This window comes from Chiloscyllium plagiosum, unplaced genomic scaffold, assembly GCF_037043375.1.
Source record: "Chiloscyllium plagiosum isolate Xiang-an unplaced genomic scaffold, Cpla_swu_hap1 HiC_scaffold_27, whole genome shotgun sequence".
In the NCBI taxonomy this organism is placed as follows: Eukaryota; Metazoa; Chordata; class Chondrichthyes; order Orectolobiformes; family Hemiscylliidae; genus Chiloscyllium; species Chiloscyllium plagiosum.
In genome coordinates, this window is record NW_028270165.1 from 49673520 (window position 1) to 49689782 (window position 16263).

Below are 16263 nucleotides of genomic sequence, written 5' to 3' on the forward strand. Positions count from 1 at the left end.
TCTCTCATACACACACACGCGCGCGCGCGCATGCATTCACACACACCCTCTCGCAGACTTATACTCCATTATACACTCTCTCTCACACACACACACCCTCTCAGACTTATTCCCCATTACACTCTCTCTGACACACATGATCACTTGGTTTCTCCTGCACACACACACACACACACACATAAAAGTTTGTGGGTTGAATTTGTACTTGCAGAATCGCATTTTATTTTGCTCAAAAACTCATACACGTAAGATTCTGTAATACAACGATAGAAATAGAATCCGTCTGACCTAACATTGGGACACAGACAGACTTTAACTTAACACCTTCAATGCATTATCTGATTGAGATGACACCTATTGTTAAAAGCTAGCTTGACAACGTAACCTTTGAAAAGTTTTAGGATTTAAATGTGAAGGAATCGAAACTAACATGGTCATTCTAAAAAATGGTAGAGGTAAGCTAAAGTTGTTTAATATTCCATCCCATGACACTGCAATCCTGTTGCTATAAAGTCTGTGTGTTATGATTCTGCTCCACAACCAACGATGAAGGAGCAGCGCTTCGAAAACTAGTGATTCCAAATAAACCTGTTGGGCTATAACCTGGCATTGTGTGATTTTTAACTTGAAAATCTGCAGCAATACCAACATCTCCATACTGCGCATGCTACTCGGTGTCAGCAACGCAGTGCGCATGTTCCACGGTGTCAGCAAACTATTACGCATGCTCACGCAACAAGCGGAAACACTCCGTGACCTTGTTTTGATGGACCAATGAGAAGCTCTGGAGGACCGGATGTAGACTGGTCCTCCTGCCAATCACAGCAAACCCATCGTCTGGATGCGGAAGTAGGACCATGTGTTTCTGAGGTGGTTGCTGTTGCTCCTCTCTCTCTGAATGAAGATTGAGCTTCACCCCAGACTGCAACTTCCTTCCTCTCTCCAACATCTGTGAGTACAGCACACTCTTTTCTCACCCCCTTTTCCCTTCCGGGGTTGAACTGTTGACTTGCAGGAACTGAAGGGAAACGGAGTGAATCCAGGGAAGGGACAGACTCTGGGAAAGTTAGTCCAGGTCTTTTTTTTCAATGGCAAATACAGGAGAATTGACATTTCAGGCTCGACCCTTTCATCAGCAATGATGTGTGGATGAACAAAGGGGCCTCTGCGTCCTTCTAATCCAGTCAATGCAAGTTGTCAGACAGGTGCAGCAAGTAGTGAGCAAGGCAAGTGGTATATTAGCAAGAGGAATGGAGTTCAGAAGTGGGGACCCCTTCCTGCAGTTTGGGTGTGATTGAATATATCCAAGGCTGAGTTTATCTGATTTTTGAACAACAAAGAAGTGATGATTATGGGGGAGGCAAGACCAGTACAGATCATTTACTATGCTGACTATGTTCTCAAACTAAACTGGACCCACCTGCCTATGTTTAACCTATATCCCTCTGAACCTTTTATATTGGAGTCATAGAGATGTACAGCACAGAAACAGACCCTTCGGTCCAATTTGTCCATGCCTATCAGTTATCCTAATCTAATCTATTTGCCAGCCCTGGGCCATATCCCTCAAACCCCTTCTATTATAGACCAATCCAAATGCTTCTTAAATTCTGTAATTATACCAGTCTCCACCACTTCCTCTGGCTGGTCATTTCATATATGCACTACTCTGTGTGAATAGGCTCCCCTTTGAGCTCTTTTATGTCTTTCCCCGTTCGCCCAAAACCTTTAGTTCTGCACTACCCCACCCCAGGGAGAAGACTTTGTCTATTTACCCTATCCATGCCTCTCATGACTTTATTAACCTCTAAGGTCATCCCTCAGCCTCCGACGCTCCAGGGAAACAGCCGCAGCCTATTCAGCCTCTCCCGAGAGCTAATTTTTTCAAATCTGGCAACATGCTGGTAAATCTTTTCTGAACCCTTTCAAGTTTCACACCGTCCTTCTGATAGGCAGGAGACCAGAGTTGCACACAATATTCCAAATGTGGTCTCACCAATGTCCTGTAGAGCTGCAACATCACCTACCACCCAACTCCTTTACTCAGTGCTGTAACCGATAAAGGAAAGCATGCCAAATGCTGCCTTCACTATCCTATCTACCTGGGACTCGACCTTCAAGGAACTATGAACCTGCACTCCAAGGTCTCTTTATTCAGCAACACTCCCCAGGACCTTACACACTTCATGCTAAGTCCTACTTTGATTTGCTTTTCCAAAATCCAGCACTTCACATTTATTTAAATTAAACTTCATCATTCATATACTAATCCAAATGTCTTTTAAATGTTCTAACTGTATCTGCATACAACCCTTTGTCTGGAAATTCATTCCACACACAAACCACTCTCTGGGGGGGAAGAAAATGGCGACCCTCATGTCCTTTTAAAATCTTTCTCCTCTCTCTCTTTCAAAATTTGCTCCGTAATCTTGACCCCCAGCCTAGAGAGAGGATTTTGGCCATTCACCTGATCTATACCCCTCACGATGTTATAATCCTCCTCTGCTCCAGTGGAAAAATTTCCAGCTTATTAACCTGAATGTAGGTATATTCATGGCAGGTCAGGCAGCATCCGAGGAGCTACCTGATCTGCTGTGCTTTTCCAGCACCACTCTAATCTAGACTCTGGTTTCCAGCATCTGCAGTCCTTGTTTTTACCTTTTACGTCGGTATACTCAGATCTACTTATGATCTGTTCAATGCTGGTGCAAGCTCAACAGGCTAAATGCCCTATTCCTGCTCCCAATTTGCTCACTCCTAGTCCAGAACAACAAGAGACCATAAAACACAGGAGCAGAAATTAGGCGCCTCAGCCCATCAGGGGTGCTGCACTATTAAGTTCTGGCTGATAAGTTTCTCAATCCCATTCTCCCACTTTCTCCCTGTAACCCTCGATCCCCTTGATACTCAAGAACCTATCTATCTCCATCTTAAATCTACTCAGTGACCTGGCCTCCACAGCCTTCTGTAGCAATGAATTCCACATATTCACCACTCACCGGCTGAAAATGTTTCGCCTTATCTTTGTTCTAAAAGATATTCCTTTTACTCTGATGCTGTGCCCTTGGGTCCTAGACTCTCCTACCAATAGGAACATCTTCCCCATGTGCACTTTGTCCAGGCCATTCAGAATTCTGTCTGTTTCAATTAGATCTCCACCTCCCCCGAGTGTGGGCCTGTTAATCAGCATGAACCACACCCTTCAGGATGAGTTACAGCAGGAATTAGGTTCAGCAAAGTCAGAACGGAGGGAGTGTGTGTGGGATGGAGATTCTCAGCTTTTAGGGGATGAGAGAGGAAATAAAGTTCAATATAAATTAGAATTGATCGGATGGGCTGATGGGCCGAGGAATGGCAACATGAGTTTAATTTAGATAAATGTGAGGTGTTACATTTTGAAAGGCAAATCAGGGCACGACTTACATAGTTAATGGGGAGTGTTGCTAAACAAAGTGTCCTTGCAGGTTCATAATTCCTTGAAAGTGGAATTGCAGGGAGACAGGATTGTGAAGAAGGCATTTGGTACGCTTTTCTTTATTGGTCAGAGCATTGAGTACAGGGGTTGGGAGGTCATGTTAGGCCACTTTTGGAAAACTGTGTGCAATTCCAGTTGCCCTCCTCTGGAAGAACGTTGTGAAACCTAAAAGGGTTCAGAAAAGATTTACAAAGATGTAGACAGAGTTGGAGGGTTTGAGTGATAGGAAGATGCTGAATACGCCAGGGATAATTTCCCTGTAGCATTAGAGGCTGATGGGTGACCTTACAGAAGTTTATAAGGGATATGGATAGGTTGGATAGCCAAAATCCTTTCCCCATGGTAGGCAACTTCAAACCTAGAGGGCATAGGATTCACGTGAAAAGGGAAAGATTTAAAACGGACCTGAGGGGCAACTTTTTCACACAGAGAGTAGTGCATGTTTGGAATGAGCTGCCAGAGGAAGTGGTGGAGGTTGCTACAATTACATTTAAAAGGCATCTGGATGGATATGTAAATAAGAAGGATTTAGAGGGTACAGGCCAAATGCTGGCAAATGGAATTAGATGAGTTTAGGATATCTGGTCGGCATGGATGAGTTGGACTGAAGGCTCTGTTTCTGTGCTGTATGACTTTAATCATCTTGTGTGAAAGCAGAAGTGTTGTTGTGAAGATTGGACTTTCAGAGCAGCTTTCAAAGATGTTTTGCCTTTACTGGAAGCAGAAGAAGTGACAATGAAATATTTCATTGGTGAGACAGCAACTGAGTACGTGAGTACGTCTAGGATTTTGGTGGAAAGTAGGAATTCATTGCACTGTGGGGGTGAAGTGCTTTAAGGCTTCCCAGCAGTAAGGAAGGTGTGCTGGTTGGCGTGCCCAGTGAAGGGTTAGGTGGAAGTTTGAGTTAAACAGCTCATTTCTGCCAGCCTCCAACATTGTATTTCCAATGTTGTCCATCAGAAGGAGCGGTGAATCAGTAACTGGTATTGTTAGAAGCCTTACGATTTTCAGTACTGCAGGAATGGCATTGTTTCATCAGCATTGTAAACGTTACTGGCAGCAGAGGGAGGTGTGGGCTGTATTTACTAGAAACAATTAAACATTTAAATAACGTACATACGAGAGGGCAGGGTGGGATTTGTCTTTCGATTTGCAGAAGGTGGGAGATTCTGGGAGCTGTGATCTGAGGCAAACACAACTGCGGTAAATCATAGAAGCCCTACAGTGTGGAAGCTGGCTATTCATTCCATTAAGTCCATTCTGACCCCTCCGAAGAGCATCCTGCTCATACACCCCTCGTGCCCCCACCCCTTAGGGAATCAAGAGTTTGAGATAACACAAGTAAGAAGAGCTGAGATGATGGATAGATCAGCCACGATCTTAATAAATGGTGATGCAGGCTCAACAGGCCAAATGGCCTACTCCTACTTCTATTACTATGAAACAATAACCCTGCATTTCCCATTGGCTAACCCACCTAACCTGTACATCCCTATGGGCACTATGGGCAATTTAGCATGGCCAATCCAAATCAAGGCAGCTTCTCCAAATCAAGGTTGGTAAGCAATGTAGTGATGTGGAAAATGGACATCAGAGAAAAATAGAAAGGAACAAGGAGAATAAACGTACCAGCAATTAATACTGGATTCAAAAGATTGCAAACAATAAAACTAAAAGCTCAGTATCTGAATGTGTGCTTGTTATGAAGGGGTAGAGGTACTGTACCTTGAAGGGGTAGAGGTACTGTACCTTGAAGGGAATTAAAAAGCTGAGCAGAACAAAGTGTTCTAAACAAGATGAGAATGTAATATTTGGTCAACACAAATAGAGCAACTGGGTTGCCATGAGGCACAAACAAATTCAAATTTGGCCAATCAGTTTAAATTTTGCCCCAAAATACCAAAGTCCAATCAAGTTTGAATTATGTATTTTGATAATATTAACACCAATAAAATGATCCAATGTTTTGGATTATAAAACCAGGCATTTTTGTGAGTTTTAATACTCTGTGTTGGACATAAAGAGTAAAGTTGTTAATTCTTACTTTAAATATTTACCTCTGGGATAGTACTTTGCCTCTCAAACTTTTACATATTACTGCATGGGGTGAATCATTTCTGTGTTGCTGGTTTAATTTAGCAGAGGGGGTTACTCCGTGTCGTAATAGCGCTGCAACGTAACAAAAGTGAATAAATTGACTGCACACATTGAAGAGAATAATTATGATCTGGGACTCCTTACAGAGACATAGCTTCAGGATGACAAGGATTGGATCCTAAATATTGAGGGGAGATGTGGCATGCAAGTCGAATGAGAAGCTAGGTAAAAGTAGCGGTTTGACGCTGCTAATCAAAGCACTGATCACAGGGTAGTCTGGTGTCAGCTCGGATTTCAGGTCCTGGTTTCTTTGTCCTCTATTGATCTCCCTGTTCCCACACAGTTGTTGTCCGTTCTCAGCTCTGCTTCATTTCTGCTGAAGCTTTAACCTCCTTTGACACCTTCCGGAACAATCAAAGTCCAACCCACAATCTCCCAGCCTGTCAACCATCCAGACACAGAGTATCATACCAGAAAATATAACAAAAAAGGCGAAAAGTTAGAATTAAATAGGTGCTTGTGTCTGTTCATTGGCAAGTAACCTAGAAATAGGGGTCTGCCAGGATTCTTATAGTGCCCTATTGAAAAATTGTCTCTCCCTTACATCTAAGTATTAGTACCCAGCTACGATTTATAACAATATTTACATCAACAGAAATAAAGCATCTGTTATGCAATAGACATAGAGATATACAGTATGGAACTAGACTTTTACTCTCTCTTGTGTGTGTGTGTGTGCGCGCGCGTGTGTGTCCGAGGTCTATGGGGTGAATTTGTATTTTCAGATACCATCTATTTTGCTCAAAAAATGCACAATCTGCAGGCAGATAATACATGGAATATTGTATAAATTCCACTTTGGAAATAGAACGCGTCTGACTCAAAACCTGGGATACAGACAGACTCTGGCCTCACACCTTTAATGCATTGTCTGAGCTAAGTTGTCATCTTTTCTTATAAAACCTTAAGTTATCTCGAGTAGGTGTCTTATAAGAAGTTCTGGGGTTTACATATTAATGACACCAGCAACTCATTCTAAAGATGAAAGACTTTACAATCCAGGTTTCTTCAATGTATCATTTCAGTGGCATGACTCTGTCATGTTTTGCTGTAAACTCAGTGTCTTATGATCTTATACTCCACAACCACCTGATGAAGGAGCAGTGCTCCGAAAGCTAGTGCTTCCAAATAAACCTGTTGGACTGGCGTCATGTGATTTTTAGCTTTGCCCAGGTTCGGGTGGATTGGCCCTGCTAAATTACCCATGGTGCTCAGGGTTTTGCAGGTGTGGGAGAATTGTAAGAAGCGATTTGATTCCACCTTCTCGTGACTGTCTGTGTGAACTTTGGTATGTTCTCCCCCTTCTGTCTGCGCAGGTTACCTCTGGGTGCTCCGGTTTCCTTCCACAGTCCAAGGATCTGCAGTTTCGGATGGATCGGCTGTGCTAAAGTGTCCAGGGATGTGCAGGTTAGAGTGGGTTAGCCATGGGGAACTGCAGGGCTGTAGAGTAAGTTGATGAGTCTGGGTGGGATGCTGTGTGGAAGGTCGGTGTGAATTTGATAGGTGAAATGGCCTGCAGGGATTATATAAGTCTTCTCCTTTTGCCATATGTGTATTGAGAAATGACCTGCTGTGGGAGGAGTAGGCTCCAGTTCATGGGACACTGCCCCAGTCCTGGGGAAGGTGGGAATTGTGCTGTCTCTCTCCCCACCCACTGCCCCCATCCATTCTCTCTCACCCCGCAACTCTCTGCCCCCCATTTTCTCTCTCTCCCCCTCATTCTCTTCCTCCACCCTTTGACCCCCGAGTCTTTCCTTTCCGCCCCCACCACCGTCTGCTCCCCCCAGTCTCTCAATGGCCCCCACACTCTGTCACCCTATCCATTCTGTATCTCTTTCAACTCCCATTAAACTTTCTCATGTCTCGAGCTCTGTTTGATCGCTGTATCAAGCTCTTAGAAGAGAGAGAGAGAGAGAATGGTTGGTGAGGAAACTGCCTGGGAGATGGGGGTGCACGAGAAATGGCTGATCTTTCAAATTGAGAGTAACTGAAATAATATATTCAGAAACAGCATTAAAGTTTGAATGCATGTTCAATTTTATATGAAGACAAAGCTGCAGCCATCTTTCTCAAACTTGCTTTGAACTATGTGCAGTTGAGGACAGGCTGTTCGGGGTGAATGAGGCTTTTGCTCGAAATGTCAATTTTCCCGAAATGTCAATTTTCCTGCTCCTCAGATGTTGCCTGACCTGCTGTGCTTTTCCAGCACCACATTCTTGACTCAAATCTCCAGCATCTGCAATACTCACTTTCTCCTGTTAGGGGTGAATGGCCGAACCCTAGTCTTGAAAAGTTGGTTCTGTTAGAAGGTGTAGAGGTGTATTCTACCTTCAAGAGAGTTGAAAAGCGAGCAGAACCACTTGACGTAGCACCAAGCGTTCTGAACAAGGTAACAATTTAACATTTGGTCGAACAGCTCAGTAGCTGGGTTGCCTGGAGACAAAAACATACTCAATTTTGGCCAATCGATTTAAATCTTGCCCCAAAATACTGAATTCCAATCAAGTTTGAATTTAGTATTTTGAGAATATTGGTTAGCACTGCTGCCTCACACCACCAGGGTCGATTCCAGCCTTGGGTGACTGACTGTGTGGAGTTTGCACATTCTCCCCGTGTCTGCTTGGGTTTCCTCTGGGTGCTCCAGTTTCCTCCCACAGTCCAAAGATGTGCAGGTCAGGTGAAGTGACTATGCTATATTGCCCATAGTGTTAGGTGCATTCGTCAGAGGGAAATGGGTCTGGGTGGGTTACTGTTTGGAGTGTCAGTGTGGACTGGTTGGACCGAAGGGCCTGGTTCCGCACTGTAGGGAATTTAATCCAATCTAATATTAACACCAATGAAACGATTTGATGCTTTGGAGTACAAAATCAAAACAAAAAGTTGAACAGTTACAGGAGAACTGCCAAAAGACCAATAAATGTAGGCTGCTAGTGAGAACTCTGAGAGTACCTGTCCAGAGAAGGAGTCTGCACAGAGAAATAACATCGACACCGACCTGGAGAGCAAATCTACAGAGGAAGGTACAAAGAGAAGATTTAACAGCTGGCTGGGTTTGAAGTTTGAATCTTTCGGTAAATCTTAATCAGGGGTTTTTATTGGACTGGTATCATATAGGGGAAGGTAGAAGATAGGTTAGAGACAGGAGTTGTAAATAGTTGTTAATTAATTATTCTCCGTTAGACTTTAATAAATAAAGTTGTTAATTTTTACTTTAAATACTGACCTTTGGGAATAGTTTCTTGGTTCTTGAATTTTCAGATGACTGCATGGGTTAAACCTTCTCTATGTTGCTGGTTTAAATTAGGTAGGGGAGGTTGCACCCAATGTTTTAAAATTTGAGGGCTTTCGTCCGAGATTTGAACTGGTTTAGACAGATTTGAATAGATTTGGCGGTACGAAAAATCCCAGCAGCTTTAAACACTTGCAAGTTAGTGTCCTAGATCATTAAATAAAACTTTAAATAGTGACTTTTAGAAACAGTTCCTTACCTCTTGAATTTTCACATTACCACATGGGGTAAATCTTTTTTGGGTTTAAATTAGTTGGGGGGGGGGGGGGTGCAGTCCGTGTCATAACAATTCTGACTATATAGAAACAGTAGTGGAGTGTGGAAACAAACTGTTTGTTCCGTGCCTGTCGAATATCCTAAATTAATCTAGGCCCATTTGCCAGCTCCTGGCCCATATCCCTCCAAACCTTCCTGTTCATATACCCATCCAGATGCCTTTTGAATATTGTAATTGTACCAGCCTCCACCACTTCCTCTGGGAGCTCATTCAATCCACGCACCACCCGCTGCGTAAAATAGTTGCCCTTTAGGTCCCTTTTAGTCCTTTCCCCTCTCACCCTAATATAAATCAATTGCTGCTTTTTCTGAACAGGCTCAGTGGCTGGCATTGCTGCCTTATAGCGCTTCGGACCCAGGTTTGATCCCAGTCTCGGGCAACTGTCTGAGTGGAGTTTGCACCTTCTCCCCATGTCTGCATGGGATTCCTTTGGTGCTCCGGTTTCTCCCCACAATCCAAAGATGTGCAGGTTTGGAGAGGGCACTTGTGGGGAATTAACTTTCACACTTTTTTTCTACTCCTTAGGTCCCTTTTAAATCTTTCCCCTCTCACCTTCAACCTTTGCCCTCCAGTTTGGGAGTCCCCTACCCTGAGGAAAAGATGAGTCGTCAAATAAAATGTGGAGCTGCAGGATAAATATAAAATGTCGCTCCAGCCTTTCTTGTCTCCGAGTGTCATTTGGGCACAAAACCTGTCGGTAACACCAGCAACGTCACAGAGCATCTTGCGCATGCTCCTCGGTGACAACACACACTGCGAATGGTCGCCGGTGTCAGCAAAACCTGTGCGTGCTCCTGGTTGTCCGTGGAAACTGCGCGTGATCTTCTTTTGTTGGGCCAATCGGAAGCCCTGGAGGACCGGAAGGAGCGTGGTCCTCCTAATCAGAGACACCCCTATTGTGTGTGTGTCTCTCTCTCTTAATCTCAATTTATGGAGGGGAGAGATTCTGGAAAAGTTGGGCCAGGTCTGTGTCTCAGTTGTCAAACTCATGGAAAATGCAGTACCACGATGTGAAGTGATAGCATTCCCTGTGGGCGGGGAAGCAGAAAGGAGATGCATTGTTTAAATGGTGATATATTGGGATGTGGAGAAAGTGAGGACTGCAAATGTTGGAGATCAGAGTCAAAAAGTGTGGTGCTCGAAAACCTCAGCAGATGAGGTAGCATCCGAGGAGCAGGAGAGTCAGCGTTACAGGCACGAGCTCTTCATCAGGAATGTGTATAAAGGGGCCTCAGCGTCCTTCCATACCAGTCAATGCCAGTTGTGAGATAGGTGCAGCAAGCAATGAGCAAAGCAGGTGTTATCTTAGGAAGAGGAATTGAGATCAGAAGTGGGGATGTCTTCCTGCAGTTATGGGATCATTGAATATATTCAAGGCTGAGTTCATCTGATTTTGGAACAACAAAGAAGTGGATGTTTATGCGGGAAGGCAAGGGAATGGTTTTCAGACCATTGCAGAACAGTTACCGAGTCAAACAGCACAGAAACAGTCCCTTCAGTCTAACTACTCCATGCTATGTTCTCAAACTAATCTAATCCCATCTGCCAGTGTTTGGCCTATATCCCTCAGTCACAAAGCTGGTCCTTTTTACTAAAAGCTGGTCCTTTTTACTAAAAGCTGGTCCTTTTACTAAAAGCTGGTCATTCTTCTCAAGGATGCTGTGTCCTTGGTTTTTTTTTTCAGAGGGGTGGTAAAAAAAACCCGGGCTCCGAAGTGACTGGTTTAGTACAGAGATGAAAAACAGCATTGGGAGGCATTTTTGGTTATATGTGAACAGATGAGACTTGAGGCCAAAGCTTTTATGTTTTAGAAGTGACCTGTACAATGAAAGGGGAGTGGTCAGTCCTGAAAGCTGACGTCTCGTTTGGGTGAGTGAAGCAGTGGACTATGTGGAGAAAGGCTGCTAACACTGTCTCCTTCTGCCCTTCTAACTTCAACTGTAAGCCTCTGTTTCAGTTTTACTTTGTTTAAGGGGTTTGTTTTTTTTTGGTACTGTTGTGTACCAGCATTGCGAAGAGTGTTAAGAGTTTCTCCACAGCTTGTACTGTACTTAATAAAGTTTGGTTGTTCACAGAAGTTGGCGTATTGCAGTGTAAGAAGCTCAAGCAAAAGAACTTAACAAAGGAACCTCAGGGATAAGTCTTTCATGCAGAAAGTGGCGTGTTTAAGGAAAGAGCTGTCAGAGAAAGTGGTGGGTGCTGGTACAATTATGCCATTAAAAGGCATCTGGATGGGTATACGATTAGGAAGGGTTTAGACGATATGGGCCAAATGCTGGCAAATTGGCCGAGATTAGGTTAGGTTATCTCGTTGGCACGCATGAATTAGACCGAAGGGTCTGTTTCCGTGCTATCACTCTGGCTTGCCACTAACATTTGCCACATCTATATGTACAGTTTCTGTCTGGTGTCAGTGTCAATGCCTTGATATCTCATTCTTAACTGGACTGGCAGTGCTTGGAATAGAATGCGGCAAAATGAGGGCAATTCACATAAAACATCCCCTTATGCACCGATAGTGGGAGAATGGGGATTCCAACCGGGGTTTACAGATGCCACTTTTAAACTCTGGAGATCCAGGGGTATCTCATGTTTAAGGGATCTATTTAAAGATGGGGTCCTGATGTCTTTTGAACAGCTGCGTCAGAAATTCGGATTACCTAATGGAGACCTCTTTCGATACTTCCAAATTCGAGATTATATACAGAAGAAGACCACGTTATCAGATAGTCTTTATAAATCAGATAGAGAATGTAGTGTCCTACGACCAGTGGGGGTATTTTCCGTCAGTACGATTTATCATTTACTACATGATAAAGTATCGGGAGATATGTATAATCTGCTTAAAACATGAGATCAGGATTTGGGACTAGAAATCTATAGAAACGTGGAATGATATTTGGGAAAATGCTAGAAGAATTACTATCTGTAACAGAACCCAGGCTATCCAGCTGAAGATACTTCATAGGGCCCATATAGCACCGGTTCGATTGGCAAAATTTAAGGCAGGAGCATCTCCAATGTGTCCTAAATGCAAAATAGAAGTGGGCACTCATGTACATTGCCTATAGACCTGTCATAAGATCCGTAGATATTGGACTAAAGTAGCAAGTACCCTGACAGAAATTTTAGGAACGGAAATTAAAGTGGACCCTGTATCTCTCCACTTTGGCTTTTCAAACCTTCCCTCCCTGGACACGTACGGGAAGAGACTATTTTCTATTCTTTCTTTCGTGCAAGGAAAAATATTTTGGTGAACTGGGCGGCTGAGGGCCACCCTGGACTTTCAAATTGGCACAGATTAATTATGGAATGTATTCCCCTTGACTTCCTTACAAATATTGTGCACCGAAAGACCGAATTATTTTATAAAATATGGCAGCCCTTCTTGAATTACATAAATACAGATATTTCGGCTATCCTAACAAGGGCTTTTATTTAATTGAGATTACAAACCTGGCTGGTCCGGGGCCCCTCGGGGGACGAATCCCGCACGAATACGGGTTTTATTATATCTGATGCTAACACATCCCGAGCATGTAAGAGACTTAAATATACACTCTGGTTAGTTGTAGGTTAGATTAGTAGATAGTTGAGTTTTGTTTGATTTTTTTCTTTTTCGTTTTTTTTCTGTTTTTTGTTAAATTTTGGCTATTGTATATTTGAGTTAATTGTATATCAATGTTTATATCTGAGAGTTTTGTTTATTTTTGTAAACTTGTTAAAATGTTAAATTTCTAATAAAAATATCTATAAAAAAAACTGGATTGGCAGTGATGACTTTTGTAATCTTTTCTTACAGACTATCTGAAGACAGAAGTTTCAAGTTAACAGATAAAGGGCTTATGTCCAAAATGTTGATTCTCCTGCTTCTCTGATGCTGCTTGCTGTGCTGTGCTTTTCCAGCGATGCAGTTTTTGACTCTGACTCTCCAGCGTCTCCAGTCCTCACTTTCACATCAATGTCTGATAGTTACTCAATCCATCAGGACCGCAACAATTTTCAACTATGATTCTGTGAGAAGGAGCAAAGCGTTCTTTTTGGTTCCAGTTTGAGTACGGTTGAAAGACCCTACTGTTGCAGCGCACTGAGTGTGGAGCCTGAAACAACTCTACTGCCTGGAAAGAAGAATTCATGGCAGGGTTGTACACGTGTGTGTGTGCAGCTGAAGCTTCGGCCATGGAGAAACCTGAGGAAACACGCCCTGTTGAGAAACCATGGAATTGTGGCGACTGCAGGAAGGGCTTCCATGTCCCACCTGTCCTGGCGGCTCATCAGTGCAATCACACTGGGAAGAGGCCGTTCTCCTGCCCCGAGCGGGCAAAGGGCTTTACTTGCTCCTGTGTCCTGCTGCCCCACCAGCATATACACACTGGTGAGAGGAAGTTTTACTGCTCCATGTGCGGGAAAGGATTCACTTGGGTGGACAACCTCCAGACCCACCAGCGAATCCATGCAGGGGAGAGGCTCTTCAGTTGCCACGAGTGCGGGAAAGCCTTCAGCAATTCCTCCAACCTGCTGACGCACCGGCGGGTCCACACGGGGGAGAGGCCATTCAGCTGCCCCGAATGTGGGAAGGCCTTCAGCGATTCCTCCAACCTGCTGAGGCACCGGCGGGTCCACACGGGGGTGAGGCCCTTCAGCTGCCCAGAGTGTGGGAAGGCCTTCAGCAATTCCTCCTCCCTGCTGGTCCATCAGCGGGTCCACACGGGGGAGCGGCCCTTTAGCTGCCCAGAGTGTGGGAAGGCCTTCAGCAATTCCTCCTCTCTGCTGACCCACCGGCGAATCCACACGGGGGAAAGGCCCTTCAGCTGCCCAGAGTGTGGGAAGGCCTTCAGCAAAACCTCCCACCTGCGGAGCCACCAGCGGGTCCACACGGGGGAGAGGCCCTTCAGCTGCCTAGAGTGTGGGAAGGCCTTCAGCAATTCCTCCAACCTGCTGGCCCATCAGCGGATCCACACGGGGGAGAGGCCCTTCAGCTGCCCAGAATGCGGGAAGGCCTTCAGTAAATCCTCCAACCTGCTGGCCCATCAGCGGGTCCACACGGGGGAGAGGCCCTTCAGCTGTCCAGTGTGCGGGAAGGCCTTCAGCAATTCCTCTGACCTGCTGAGACACCGGCAAATCCACATGAGGGAGAGGCCTTTCGCTTGCTCTGAGTGTGGTAAGGTCTTCAGCAATTCCTCTGACCTGCTGTCCCACCAGCGGGTCCACACCAGGGAAAAGCCATTCAGCTGCCCCGAGTGCGGGAAGGGGTTCACCCACTCCTCCAAACTGCTGGCCCATCAATGGGTCCACACTGGGGAGAGGCCGTTTGCCTGCCCTGACTGCAGGCGGAGGTTCTCATTGTCCTGCAACTTGCGGAGGCACCAGTGCATCCAACAATCAGATTCCACCAGTGACACTGCAGTGGGTCACCCCCAGGGCTGAACCTCCTGCCCATTCTGACAGTGGGTGCAGTGAGCTTTTGTGTTTTGTGCTGGACTCACCCCCACCAAGCCCACCTACATGGCTCAGGGGTGGCATGGTGACTCAGTGATTAGTATCACTGCCTCACGATGCTGACCTGGGTTCAATTCCACCCTTGGGGAGACAGTCTGTGTGTAGCTTTCACGTTGCACGCCCCACGTCTGTATGGGTTACCTCTGAGTGCTCTGGTTTCCTTCCCCTGGTCTAAAGGTGTGCAGGTTAGGATGAATTGGCCCATCTAAATTGTCCCATAGTGTTCAGGGATGTGTCGGTGTGGTGCATTAGTTGGGGTAAATGTAGAGGAATAGGGATAGGGGAATGGCTGGGTTACTCTGCGGAGGGCCAGTGTGGACTTGTTGGGCCAAAGGACCTGTTTCCATACTGTAGGGAATCTAATCTTTAAAAAAAAGAATTCCTCCAAGCAATCTTGATAAAATATGCCGAGTTGGACAAAGTATCCCATCAAGTTTGAGTTGAAGAAGTCTGAAGTCACACGACACCATGTTATAGTGCAACAAGTTTATTTGAAATCACAAGCTTTAGGAGCATTGCTCTTTCATGAGTACTGCCCCCTCATCACTTCATCTGGTGCCATGTGACTTCTGACCTTGTCCACCCCAATTCAACACCTGCACCTCCGCATCAGAGTTGACGAATGAGATTGGATTTTATTCGGCCTGATTGTGAGATGTTCCATTTGGAAACTCAAAACTGTCTGACCAACAAAGAGATGCAAATCATAGAGTCCTACAGCAGGAGACAGGCCCTTCGGCCCAACATGGTCCACACCGACCAAACTGTCCATCAACACTAAGCCCATTTCCCTGCACTTGGCCCATTTCCTTCCATACCTTTCCTATCCACGTATTTGCCCCAATGCCTTTTAAATGTTGTTAATGTACCCACCTCAACCACTTCCGCTGGCATCTCATTCCATATGTGTACCACCATCTGCGTGAAAAGAAACGTTGCCCCTCACATTTCCTTTTATTCTTTTTCCTCTAACTTTAAACTGATGCCCTCCAGCCCTCACTTCCCCAACCCCGGGATAAAAGTCTGAGTGCATTCACCCTCTCACGATCTCTTCACTTCTTGAAGGGCCCCTCTCAGACTCTTAATGCTCTAAATAAAAATATCTTAGCTTGTCCAACCTCTCCCTTTTACACAGACCCTTGAATCCTGGTAACATCCTTGTATATGTCATCAGCATGCTTCCAAGTTTAATAACATATTTGTTATAGACACTGCCCTGTCTACCTATTTTGTTGGAAATATAGGAACTAATCCAAACTGGGTAATCTGGCTGATGGGGCAGGAAACCACTTCCTTTCTTGAGAGACAAGTCTCCTGGAGAGAACTGGCTGGCTGACTGATCTACTGACCCTCACAGTGTCCCACTGCCCTCAGTTATCTGGAGGGAGTCCACACATTTGCCTAAGGTGGTGCTTGAAACCTTTATCATCTTTGGGATGGATCCTCATTCATTCCGTGCTATGGAGTCATGCAGCCTGGAAACAGACCCTTCAGACCAACCAGTCCATGATCCCCAAATAAACTAGTGCCACCCATCTGCTCCTGGCCTGTATCCAGTATGTTAAT

At 45.0% G+C, this 16263-nt stretch overlaps 1 protein-coding gene across 1 annotated transcript; it reads left to right on the forward strand.

The window, feature by feature from the left end:
* The first annotated feature begins 849 nt into the window (after window positions 1–849).
* LOC148143983 (uncharacterized) lies at window positions 850–15594 on the forward strand. The gene is made up of 3 exons (XM_087974534.1): window positions 850–951; window positions 6949–7039; window positions 13001–15594. The coding sequence occupies exon 3, from the start codon at window positions 13333–13335 to the stop codon at window positions 14623–14625; it is 1293 nt and encodes a 430-aa protein (XP_087830660.1). The 5' UTR covers window positions 850–951; window positions 6949–7039; window positions 13001–13332; the 3' UTR covers window positions 14626–15594.
* Window positions 15595–16263: the final 669 nt, after the last annotated feature.

Bases quoted from the DNA above. Each gene is read 5' to 3' on its own strand.
- LOC148143983 (XM_087974534.1), top strand. From the start codon at position 13,333: ATGGCAGGGTTGTACACGTGTGTGTGTGCAGCTGAAGCTTCGGCCATG.